At 44.5% G+C, this 12,184-nt stretch overlaps 1 protein-coding gene across 2 annotated transcripts; it reads left to right on the forward strand.

The window, feature by feature from the left end:
- The first annotated feature begins 4,645 nt into the window (after positions 1 to 4,645).
- GPR88 (G protein-coupled receptor 88) lies at positions 4,646 to 7,901 on the forward strand. Of its 2 annotated transcripts, none has more exons than XM_039869580.1 (2): positions 4,646 to 5,364; positions 5,724 to 7,901. In XM_039869580.1, exon 2 carries the CDS (start codon positions 5,793 to 5,795, stop codon positions 6,945 to 6,947), a length of 1,155 nt encoding a protein of 384 aa, XP_039725514.1. In that variant the 5' UTR covers positions 4,646 to 5,364; positions 5,724 to 5,792; the 3' UTR covers positions 6,948 to 7,901. The 2 variants fall into 2 exon arrangements, with proteins under 2 accessions (XP_039725514.1, XP_039725516.1); XM_039869582.1 differs by having other exon boundaries at positions 4,646 to 5,306.
- The last annotated feature ends 4,283 nt before the right edge of the window (positions 7,902 to 12,184 follow it).

Consider the following 12,184-nt stretch of genomic DNA (forward strand, 5'->3'; position numbering starts at 1 on the left):
TTTTTCTGAGATGAGGACAAAAGAATATACTAGTTTTTCTAACCACCACGGATTGCCTTGATGAGGTAGATGCAGGATCATGGCTCCAGGTTGTCTTATTTTTTCCTAATCAATCTAATTTAGTCTTGAAAGTACAAGAACAATTTCTTAGATTTTTTTTCCTGTTATTTTGTTTGCGATCCTGTCAATTCTGCTTAACTCTAATTAAGGGTGATAATAATTGTGGCCAAGTACCTAAAGGTGTGTAATCTTTTTTCCCATCATGATATGTGAACACACACACGCACGCGCGCACACACACACACACGCACACATACAGAGTACTTTTTAAAAGTAATTTGATCTCATCACTTAAACTACCCAAAATAATTCCTAAATGCTTGAAAACATGAAACTATCTCCATCAAATTCCTATCTCTATCAGACAGAAATATTTTTAAAGCAAATTTTTAAAAATAAACTACATTAAACTCCTTACTGGAAAAAAAGTCACTTCTGGACAGAGACCAAGCCAAAGCAATTTTAGTTCAAATTGGTTTTCCTGGAAAAGCTGAAAATGTAGTTCAGAAAAGAAATGCCTTGGCAACCTTACAAATCAACACTCAAAAACTAACAAGGTCAGACTACATGTACTCCACAAGTACTAGTGTGGAAAAAAAATCCTAGGAAGCCTGTAAAAATGCAGTTTCCTGGGCCCACACAGTAACTCTGACCAGACCTAGGAGATTTGAAGAGCAGAGTTCAATTGACTCTGAAAAAACAAACGTAGGGATTTATAAATTAATAGAACTAGAACGAGGAATTGTGTTTGTTTTATTTGTTATTTTGTGATGGAGTGAACTTCAGTGGGGCCACCTGTATTAGTGTCACGGGGCAACCTGGATCAAGGCGTAGGTTTGTCATGATGGCTATGGCTTTGGGTATGTCATTCGCTGTCTTTGGGTTTCAATTTTCTATAAAATGAAGCGATTGGATGATATAATTGGTTCTTAACCTTTCTGAGGTAATAGACTCCTTGAGAAGACAATAAAATTCTTTAATCTTTTCGCCAGAAAAAATGCACAAATACATACATACATTTTTGTACACAAATTTAGAGAGAGTCATAGTTCCCTTAAAATGCTCACAGGGACTCCTGTGGCAGTGAATGTCAGAACTGGAGAGTTGGGTTTATCTTTATGAGTTTCAAGAGCCCCACCAGCCACAATTCAGATTTGTTCCAATGAGAACATGTCCCTTTATTGCTCTCATTCCTCACCCCATGTTGGGAATCACGTCACTAATACACATGGCGCACTTCTTACATGCTAGCCACTCCGTGAAACCATTCGCATAAATTCAATCATTATAAGACTCCTCAGAGGAAAATGACATTATCTTCATTTTATAAATGAGAGAACTGAAGTGTGTAAAGGGGAAATAACTTGCCTGAGGTCACATGGTAACAACAAACAGGCCCTGGATTTGACCTTGAGCTCTTAGCCTCTTTGGCAGGGTTTTTCAGTCTGGGCACTGCAGACATTTTGGGCTGGATAATTTTGTTGTTAGGTTCTGTCCTGTGCATTGCAAGATGTTTAGCAGCATCCTTGGCCTCTACCCGTGAGATATATGCCAATATTACTCTTCCACTCAAGTTGTGACAACCCGAAATGCCTCCAGACATTGCCAAATGTACCCTGGGGGCAAAACAGCCCCCAGTTGAGAAAAGCTCAGGGCACATTTCCTGACAGCATTATGTAGTGAGCCGGTGTCCAGGGACAGGCCTCTCTCAAGTCTGATGGGGCAGGAGAAAGCTGGGAGCCATTATTACAAGAACTCATGCCCTTCAAGATGGAACAAACTATAGGTTGTTTCCAGCTTCCTCCTTCTCTAAATTCATTATTTCTAAAAGCTCTACGGGTAAGCTTTCTTGGAATGTAAATGCTTACATGCAGTTGAATTACTCAAGTTTGGCCATAAAACAACACAAAGCTGCCGTTCATTTGAAAAACAACTTCTACAGTTCAAATAGTCCCACGCTGACAAGATTCTCAGTTGTGTTACCTCAAGAGACCAAGATCTGGAAAATAGAGCTGGGAGTTGGAATGGAACTGTAGGCAGTCTCAGGGGCGTACTTGGGGACACTGCAGCCTGGCTGCCAGCAGACGGGTCAGGCAAACAGGAAACAGCAACTGGTTGCTGCTGCCACTTACCCTTTGGTTTCCCAAAGTGTGGGAGACAGTTGCTCTAGTGTGTTTTGGTGGACTATGAAATCGAGTACCAGGAAAGTCCACATTGTATCCTGCCAGGATGGGTATGGGGTTGTATGGGGTGGTGGTGGGGTTGTTAACAAAAGCTCTATTTATAGCGTGTGAAGAGCCCACTGTAACACGTGTTCAGGAAGTTCTGTATCAAGATTTACAGTTGTTGAAATTCCTGATAGCCAAGAAGATATTGTTTGGACATTTTTTTTTTTAAATTTATTATTTATGTCTACAGCACCTGGTTGTCCTAGGTGGTCTCCCATCCAAGTACTAACCAGGCCTGCCTGCTTAGCTTCTGAGATTAGACAGCGGGTTTGTTCAGGGTGGCATGGCCATAGACCATGGCCTGTGGCTTCACTGGGGCGCGAACCCAGGACCTTCTGCGTGTAAAGCAGACATGCTAACTGCTACACTATGGAACCACATCCTGGACATTCCAACATAAATAAAAATGACAATTTATAAAATAAAAAAGACTGTAAAAATAATTTGGTGGCATAAAGTATGAGGATGTGGTTATATGAAGCTTTTTAAAGCATTTTAGAAAAATCAGTTAAAACAATCCTTGCTGTATGACTCTGATGGTGGTTGTATCTCTTGAGAAGACCATTGAGAGTGAAATCTCCATCCCACCTATCAAAGATTCCTAAGAGACAATCAGGCAACAAATGTTCAAGTATTTACAATGTGTCAGACACTCTGAAAAGGAGAGCCTTGCCCTCCACTAGCTTACCACGTGGAGAAGGAAAAACCACACCTGGAAGCTTGGCTGTGGCAGGGATGTGTTCAGGTGTTCTGGGGGCACACGGGCCGGGCAAGTCATCATGGGGATCTAGAAGGACTCCATGCAGGAGGTGAGTCTGAGTCCAGACCTGGAAAATGAGTAGAACTTAGCTGGGCAAAAGTTGGAACAGATTGTGGAGGGACAGCCAAGGGAACAGCATCCACTGAACAAATGGAGGTGTCTGGATAGGAGGGAGAGAAGAGATGGGCACATGCAAGGATAGCAAGTCCACGGTGCGGCTGGAATGGAGTCGGAGGAGTGAGAGATGAGTGGGAAGGTGAGGATGAAAGAGGTCACGTGGACTGTTCTAAGGCTTCTGCAGATCTCGACACTTTTAGAGGCCCCATCACACATCATACCAGACATATTAAAATGTACTCTGATCCCCTCTTAATTTATAATTAATTGAATAGCAGTTGACAATTTAATAGCATATCAATTTCTATTTTTAAAGTTTTCTTTTTGTATTTCAGAGCCAGGAATTCTTTTCTTCAGATATCAAACATTTTCAAAGGGTCTTGAAAAGCTAGTTTGCTATAGGCACTGTGCTTATTAGGGCCCAAATGATAACGATTGCTTTGTTTTAAACTTGCAGGTTTAAACCTGCATAAACCTGGCAACTGTCTCTCCCCTGGACTCCCATTGCCTGGTGTCCATTCTCTCCTTTTTCTTGCCCTTCTTGAGTTTTAGCAAGGCATGTGAGCTAGATTTGTCCCAGCTTCTCTTGCAACAAGGACCAGCCATGTGACTAAAGTTTTGTCCCTCGGTGTGTGTACAGGAGTGATATGTGAAAATTTCAGGTCACATCCTTAAAATGGAAGCCAGCTGCCCCCACTCCCTTCTTTTTTGTTCATCTCTGTGGGCTGGGACAAAGATAACATCCTAGGGCAGAGGTTCTCAAACTTAGCACACATCAGCATCATCTGGAGGTTCTGTTAAAACTCATAGCTGTAAATTCTGACTCAGTGGGTCTGTATCATTCCTAACAAGTTTCCAAGTGATGCTAGTGCTACTGGTCAGGCTCTTGAGTACAAAGTTCTTATTTGACAAGATGAAAATGATCCATCACAAGGCCAGTTGGTGGCTGCCTAGCTTAGAATCCGGGTTTCCTGAAACCCCACCCAGCATTTTTTCATTAATGCCATGTTACCATATATTATATTGAGTTATATTTTCAAATACATGATTTTTCCCAGAGAAAAATGATTTATTGAGGAGGGGTATAACTTTTATGCAAAATTTCCCACATGATATGGTTCAATGAGTGCTTGTGCCAAAGAGTCTGACATCAGACTGCAAATCTCTAAGATGAACCACCAGATAAAAAGTTCTGAAGTGAAGAGCCGTCATTGTTGTTTACGCTAAGGGCTACTCAGGTTCCTTGCTTCCCCCTACACCCACTTTTAATCTTCTGACTGGTTCATTTTTACCCTCTTACCATTTCATTATTAAAATATGAGCCAAACTCTGGAAAGGAGTTTGGTGATGGAAAAAACTGAAATTATTTAAATTGAGACTTGGGGATTTTCTGTGGATAATTATCCATATCCCATGTTACAAAAGAAAAAATGATTTTTAATTAGAATATAAAGTGATTCTCTCTGAAAATGTGGGATGGAAGAAGTCAGTCCTGGGTATTGGGAGCATATTTGTCCCTCTGAAAAATTTTGACCGCAGAATGAATAAGGCTGTGATGAAAGACATTGGGGGTATATTAAATTTTATTCTAGCATTGATTGGGGGGAGGAGAAAAAGAAAGAATACGAAGGAGGGTGAAAATTAGGTGATTGGGAGAAAGAAAAGACAAGACAGAGAAACTTGTTAATTACAGGACTTCCTGAGCAAGATATTTTTCTTCCTTTCACAAGTTAGAAGCTATTGAATAATTCATGTCGACAGTGGAAAGGCTGCCTTTTTCCTGGGTGATGAATAACTGAACAGGAGAGAGCTCAGAGTGGGTTCACCACATAAGCCACCCCTCTTGCTTCTGAGTACAGGGTGGGTGCTCTCTTTTTGAGCTCAGCTTCTGCTTTGCAGCAAAGCATCCTTGCCGCTGCTGCTAGGCTGCCTGCCTGCCTGCCTGCCTACCCGTCTGGGCTCGCAGCCTGCCACTTTCCCCAGCCCTGCTGCCAGCTGAGAAGTCTCCGGGCAGCTGCTGGTTTCTGCATAGGACCACGTGTGTGGATGCTGCTTGGGAGAAGTGGGCACTTGCTCTTGGCACTGATCCCAGCTGAGTTTCTCCTGTTGATTTCGGGACCACAGATGCTGCTGCGGAGGAGGTATTTCCTGGCATTCCTCCCTCTGCTACCACCAGCTGAGGACCAGCCCCAAAATAAGGTACCCTCAGCCCCTTTCCCCTGGCATCTTCCCCAGCTGGGATAGCTCTGCTTTCTCCTGGTAACTAGGGGCTCCATCTGGCATTATTCCCGTGTGTGTGTGTGTGTGTGTGTGTGTGTGTGTGTGTGTGTAAGAAGAGGCTGTTCTTGGTATTTCTTGGTATTGCTGTTTGGGGCTCCCCTTTGCCTGCTGATGCAAAAAGGGCCCCTCTCCTGGAGACATTCCCAGGCAGGCACCTGTCATCTGCCACCCCCGATCTCCTCGAGATCCCTCTCTCCCCCTCCCCCAGCCCATTATTCTGCTTCAGCCTTTTGTGTCGGTGGCAGAAGGCTGAAAGGATGTCTTTGCCCTCCCGGCAGGCGGGTGTCAGGATGGGCCGCGCTGCGAGAAGCCAACGCTAGCCAGCAAGGTGTGAAGAGTTGGCCAGAATGACCAACTCCTCCTCCACGTCCGCCTCCTCCACCACTGGGGGGTCGCTGCTGCTGCTCTGTGAGGAAGAGGAGTCGTGGGCGGGCCGGCGCATTCCCGTGTCCCTCCTGTACTCGGGCCTGGCCATCGGGGGCACGCTGGCCAACGGCATGGTCATCTATCTCGTGTCGTCCTTCCGAAAGCTGCAGACCACCAGCAACGCCTTCATCGTGAACGGCTGCGCCGCGGACCTCAGTGTCTGCGCCCTCTGGATGCCGCAGGAGGCGGTGCTCGGGCTCCTGCCCGCCGGCTCCGCGGAGCCCCCCGGGGACTGGGACGGCGCTGGGGGCAGCTACCGCCTGCTGCGGGGCGGGCTGCTGGGCCTCGGCCTCACCGTCTCCCTCCTGTCCCACTGCCTCGTGGCCCTGAACCGCTACCTGCTCATCACTCGGGCGCCTGCCACCTACCAGGCATTGTATCAGCGGCGCCACACCGCGGGCATGCTGGCGCTGTCCTGGGCGCTGGCCCTGGGCCTCGTGCTGCTGCTCCCGCCCTGGGCGCCGCGCCCCGGCGCCGCGCCCCCGCGCGTCCACTACCCCGCGCTGCTGGCGGCCGCGGCGCTGCTGGCGCAGACGGCGCTGCTGCTGCACTGCTACCTGGGCATCGTGCGCCGCGTGCGCGTCAGCGTCAAGCGGGTCAGCGTCCTCAACTTCCACCTGCTGCACCAGCTGCCCGGCTGCGCCGCCGCCGCCGCCGCCTTCCCCAGCGCCCCGCACGCGCCCGGCCCGGGGGGAGCCGCGCTCCCCGCGCCCGCCCAGCCCCTGCCGCCCGCGCTGCACCCGCGACGCGCGCAGCGGCGTCTCAGCGGCCTGTCGGTGCTGCTGCTCTGCTGCGTCTTCCTGCTGGCCACGCAGCCGCTGGTGTGGGTGAGCCTGGCCAGCGGCTTCTCGCTGCCTGTGCCCTGGGGCGTGCAGGCCGCCAGCTGGCTCCTGTGCTGCGCCCTGTCTGCGCTCAACCCGCTGCTCTACACGTGGAGGAACGAGGAGTTCCGCCGCTCCGTGCGTTCGGTCCTGCCCGGCGTTGGCGACGCGGCGGCCGCCGCTGCAGCCGCCACGGCCGTGCCCGCCGTGTCCCAGGCGCAGCTGGGCACTCGCGCCGCCGGCCAGCACTGGTGACCCGGCCAGGGCCCGCGGGAGGCAGAGAGTTTTGGTTCCTGCTCTTGTAAAGTTTCCCTTGCTTGGATGAAGACTCTTGGGCGAAGCCCAGTAAATTGGTTCGAAGATTTCGCCTTTGACCCCACGGGGATACCTGAATCAAGGTGTCTTCCTAAATGGGGTCCTCCATTTTGAATGGCTGCCCAGTTTTTACCCTTTGTTTCTGTGTTTTAGAGAAATCCTGAAATTAAAACACTGGAGACTTCAAGAACCGGCAAACTGGCATTTAAAAAGAACCAGTTCACGTATTTCAACACTTTTTGAAAATGAACTTTCGTAATGTATTACCACTCCCACTTTCATCGTCTTACAATATCTATGAAGCGCCTTGAGTGTGCATGAGCCAAAGGAGACACTGTTGATGAAGAAAATAATATCTGAGAAGTATTTTAGAGAGTAACCTGTCTTTGAGGATGCTTCTGTTATAATTTACGCTTTGTATATTCACCCGAAGAATGAAGCCGCTGACATGCACACCAGTAATGAGTTGCCATGAAGACCTCAAGCCCTTTATTCTTAAAAGGGTTTTTATAAAGTAAAATCATTCCTGAATGAGATAGAATCTTAGCCAATAAGGAAATAAACAAATTTATTATTATTTTATACTCCTTTTTTGCACTTCTAAGACTGAAAAATGGCAATGAGTGTTAAAGTGAAATTTTTCCATTGTGTTGATTGATGCTCTGAGCCAGCAATGGAATTTTGACAATAAATAAGAGGGTTACCTATTTTAGGTACCAGTTTCACGTTTTCTATAGCATGCACACCTGTTGCTACTCTCACTTTGTAATCCATTTACTTGTCTTATGAGTGTGATTGCAGCTCTGTACTTTAATGGTTACTAAGGAGAATAAGTTCTGTTTTCTCTTTACCATTTAAAATATCTCAATGCACATGATATAATTAAACACTAATAATACCATGACTGCATAGCTAATATTAGCTGCTGTTGCATGCTCCTAGATGCTAGAACTTATTGGGCATGTGGTCTACTAAAGCAATACCCCTTAGACAAGGACATTTTCCTTCTTCCAGACACCAGAAGAAATGGCCTTCAATTATTTGAAAAGAGACACAGAGACAACCTTGGCTACCTAAAGGAGTTCTTGTCTTGACTCAATTTATGAGAAAATGCCCAGTTGGGACTTTATCTTGCAAATGGAACCACAGTCAAGATGGATTAATACTATGGTTTGGCTCTGCAAAGCCTTCTGTACTCTTTTAGAGTTTCGACAGCCATGCATTGGAAAGCAGCACTGTTTCTTATGTAGTTCATATATATATATATATATTACCACGACATTAGTATCGTGTCTGTTAAAGGAGATGTTATAAACTCAGTTATATATAACGGACAGTTCAAATGGGAATCTGTTTTAGAGTGTACGATTTGAGGCTTGTCATTTTCATCTTTGGTTTACTAAATTTATTTAGAAATATTCGAAATGCACAATTGTGTGAAACCACTTTATAAAATTAAAATGGGAAGAAATTTTAAATAAACATCTATCAGCAGTCCGACCACTAGTTACATCAAATCTGGGGCTGAACAGCCTCAGTTAACCGTATAATTGCTTTGTTGGCCTCCTCGACTTTGTAAGCCAGGAGAGTGGGAACACTTGTGCATTTGAATAATTATGGGAGTTGCAGGAAATTTTGACATGTCTGTAGTAAAACAAAGCAAAACAAATATGTTCATCACCAATAATAGATCAGCAGTCATTTTATTAATCTATCCCTTAGTGCATGCACCATTTCTCTCTTTCTAAGGTTTCATCCACTCACATTTTCCTTGATTCAAATAATTAATTAAAGTTCAGAAAACTATTCTTCTGAGTTGTTTTCTTCTGTCTCTGGTCTTTTTGCATACCTCCTTGAGCACCCTATAACAAATGACACTGTTTTAAAGCTCTAGTGATGAAAGTACATTCTTTGTTCTGGCTTTATTTAATTTTATTTTTAGTTTCTAAAATTATTTCTACTTTATATAATTAAATAGGGTCCAAATGCCAGCATTACAAAGAAATAGGTATAATCTCCTTTCCTTTCCCATAATTCATTCGAGGACTAGGTGACAACAACAGAACTGAAGATTTTCCCGTTTGGAGAGGCTGGGGCACGTTTCCAAATCTCCTTCAGAAAGGTCTTCTTTTAGTTAGGTCTTTATCCTTGTTTCTCACCATGCATGCTGCGAACGATTTCTCCCAATGTTCCTATCATCATTCGCCACGTGTATAAACTTAGCTTTATGCGTACCTGATATCTTGCAATGTTTCTGGCTAAAACAGAACCATCTCCTGTTGGCTCAGTGCCATGTGGAAAACCTAATTTGGGTTATATTTACTGGTAATTAACTCCACAGGACTGATTCACTTTTAATTTCAAAGTAGCAATGTGTCTAAAAATGTCTTTGTAGGGCACTAACTGGGAATGTTGGAGTTATTGCTTTTACAAATTAAGTTAATGAAGATTGTGTTCTTATTTAAATGAAACCACATATTATCCACTCAGGAATGAAAAATCTTAATTGCTGTTGTGAGCTGCTTTGCTTTGCTTTTTCTCCTTTTTTCCCCCTTAGGTGTGCCTGTTAAGATATATAGCAACACTCTCCGCCCCTTGTACTTTAATGGCTGAATTCTAGGATGTAATAGGTGTTACTCCTAGCACTTCCTTCCTTCCAAAATGAAGTACGTGCATAAATAATAATTCCATTTTGTACAGAGGCAACCACAGGCGATTTTTGTTTTAGACATTATAGGGAGTTTTCCAAGGTCAGACAAGTTTCCTTATATCTCAGGATTGGGGAGAAAGTTTTCTACAATGGAGGTATTGTTCTCTTCTGGAGAATCCAGTGAGATGAGTGGAACCGAGGGAAGAGGAAGGAATGCTCTTAACTCTAGGATGGAGAAAGCCATAGAAAAGATCTGCTCAGCAAGTGAACATTGGTCAGCTTTGACTTCATGGTTCAGTGTAACTCTTGTTTTTCTGATGATGACCATATTGGCCAACTTAATTGCTTCAAGCATAACCTTTTCTCTGTTCTCCCAGGGACTCAGACAATGTTCATCTGACTCCTTATCAGTCCTTTGAGCTAACTTGACAAAGTGCACCAATGGCATAAATTTAAATTCAAGAATATTGAGAAATACTAATAGATGCCCCTTATTTTCAGACATTTTAAAATATTTATGGGTTCTGGGGCAAGAATGGAGCTCCAGATGGGAGGTTTTGGTCTGCAAGAACAAGGGGGCACCCCTTCTTTCCACCTCTACTCTCCCTTTCAGTACTTTGAGGGGACTCGGTCCCCAGGTCTAAGCTCTGCCCACACCCACCTCTCCACCAGCCACCTTGCCCACCTGTAGGATCTATGCCAGGATCAGAGCACGTCCTGGAAGTGGCCTCGAGCCATTTGGGTAGGGAATTCCTAAGTTCCAGGTACCAGCTCCTGTTAGGAGGGCACAGGCTCTGGTGGGCACATTTCCTTGAGACTCCTCTCTCTGTGGGGAAGGGAGTGGCCAGAGGAGGGTGAGAGCAGACCTGTCAATGCGTGAGACCAGGGTCGGGACTCCAGTTTCTCCAGTCTAAGGGTCATACTGCTTTCACACAGGTCCTTCTCAGGTAGTCTCTCCCAACTCCTCCCACCTGCGGAGACTCCTTAAACAGGTGCCACACACAGGGTTTCCCCAGCTACTTAATCCCATCAGGCCTAATGCAATAGGTGAGGAGGTTGCTGAGGGAGTGGGAAGGGTGTAGATGAAACAAAGTAGGTCAGACGTGGAGGGGAGTGGTAGGTACATGGGTTGCATTTCAGTTTTCTACAAAAGCAACAATAAGAAATTTTAGTCCTAACTTCTACTTTACGTTCAAGATGAAATTATTGAATGTGCGCAGTTATTTCTCTGGACCTTGCATAGAAAACTGTGTATCTCTGATTTGTAAAGCCTTCAACATTACTAATCGATGGCCATGCCGTTTTGTTAGGATCCTGGGAGAAAGAATTGTGGGACTGTCTTTACTTCTGCTTGTCAGTTCACTGGATAGTAGACCTGGAGATCATCCAGCCCAGCTCCCTGCTAAAGCAGAAAATGCTTTAATTTTTAATTTATCTCGGTATATATGAGGCCTACTTCCCACTTTTCTATTCTTAGGGAGTTGAAAAGTATGTAGCACTCCTTGTGTGGTGATGCTGTGACAGATACTCTGCTCTTAGCCTAATGAAAGTTCTGTGAAATGTCAGCGTGGTTGAATATCTCTCTTACTACAAAAATTTGCCTTTATGAAAGTTTTATTTCTTAAAAATAAAGTTTACTTTTTCCATCCAGAGATTAATGTGTTTTCATAGAAAACTTGTAACATTGAAAACAAAAGAAATTACATCATCCATAGACTTCCCCAAAATTACCACTCTTAACATTTTGCTGTGCTCATCTACTCTTTTTTTTATGTACACTTTTTATACTTTCCTATGTATACTTAATTGTACATAATGATAACCAGAAAGTATATACTGACGTATATTTATATGTGCGTGTATGCAGTTACCTATATTTTAAAACGTGTAAGCAGAAGAAAGATGTTATAAAGAAGGACCTGGTGACAGTATCTGCCACTACTGCTTTTAGAATATGTTCAACAACAAGCAACGGACTACTCACCTAAAAATGGCTTAAACAATGATAATACTTAATCATCATACAAACAGGAAGTCTGCAGGTACGTGCTTCCAGAATGTGTTCAGCAGCATTGGAATGTGATGAAGGCCCGGGTTCTTTGCCTCCTTCCACTCCAGGGACCTCAGTGTTGCTGCTTTGTGGAGCCAACATGGCTGCCGTAACGTTAAGTGACATGAGAAATCTATCCATTGCTTGTTTACGATTTATGGTTTGGCATTTCTTCTGCCCTCTATCTACTTAATGGATTCTATCTTTTCTTTTTTTTTTTTCTGAAAACTTACAGCTGGACTACATACTAAAAGCAGTAGGCCCTTGTGCATTTGCAGTGTCTAGAATTCATTTACTGTAAGTCTGTTGCACTAAAATAGAATCTTTTCTGACCCTTGTTACTTAGTATTCTGACAGTGACACATGGAGCGTGTGAAAAAAACTATAACCAACCAGGCCTCTTTCTGTTTCTATCCCTCTCAAAGTTGTTTTCTGACTGACTGTAGAAAGACAACTTGGGCTGGGGCTGGCTCAGGC

The sequence above is a fragment of the Pteropus medius genome, unplaced genomic scaffold, assembly GCF_902729225.1.
Source record: "Pteropus medius unplaced genomic scaffold, Ma_sr-lr_union100, whole genome shotgun sequence".
In the NCBI taxonomy this organism is placed as follows: Eukaryota; Metazoa; Chordata; class Mammalia; order Chiroptera; family Pteropodidae; genus Pteropus; species Pteropus medius.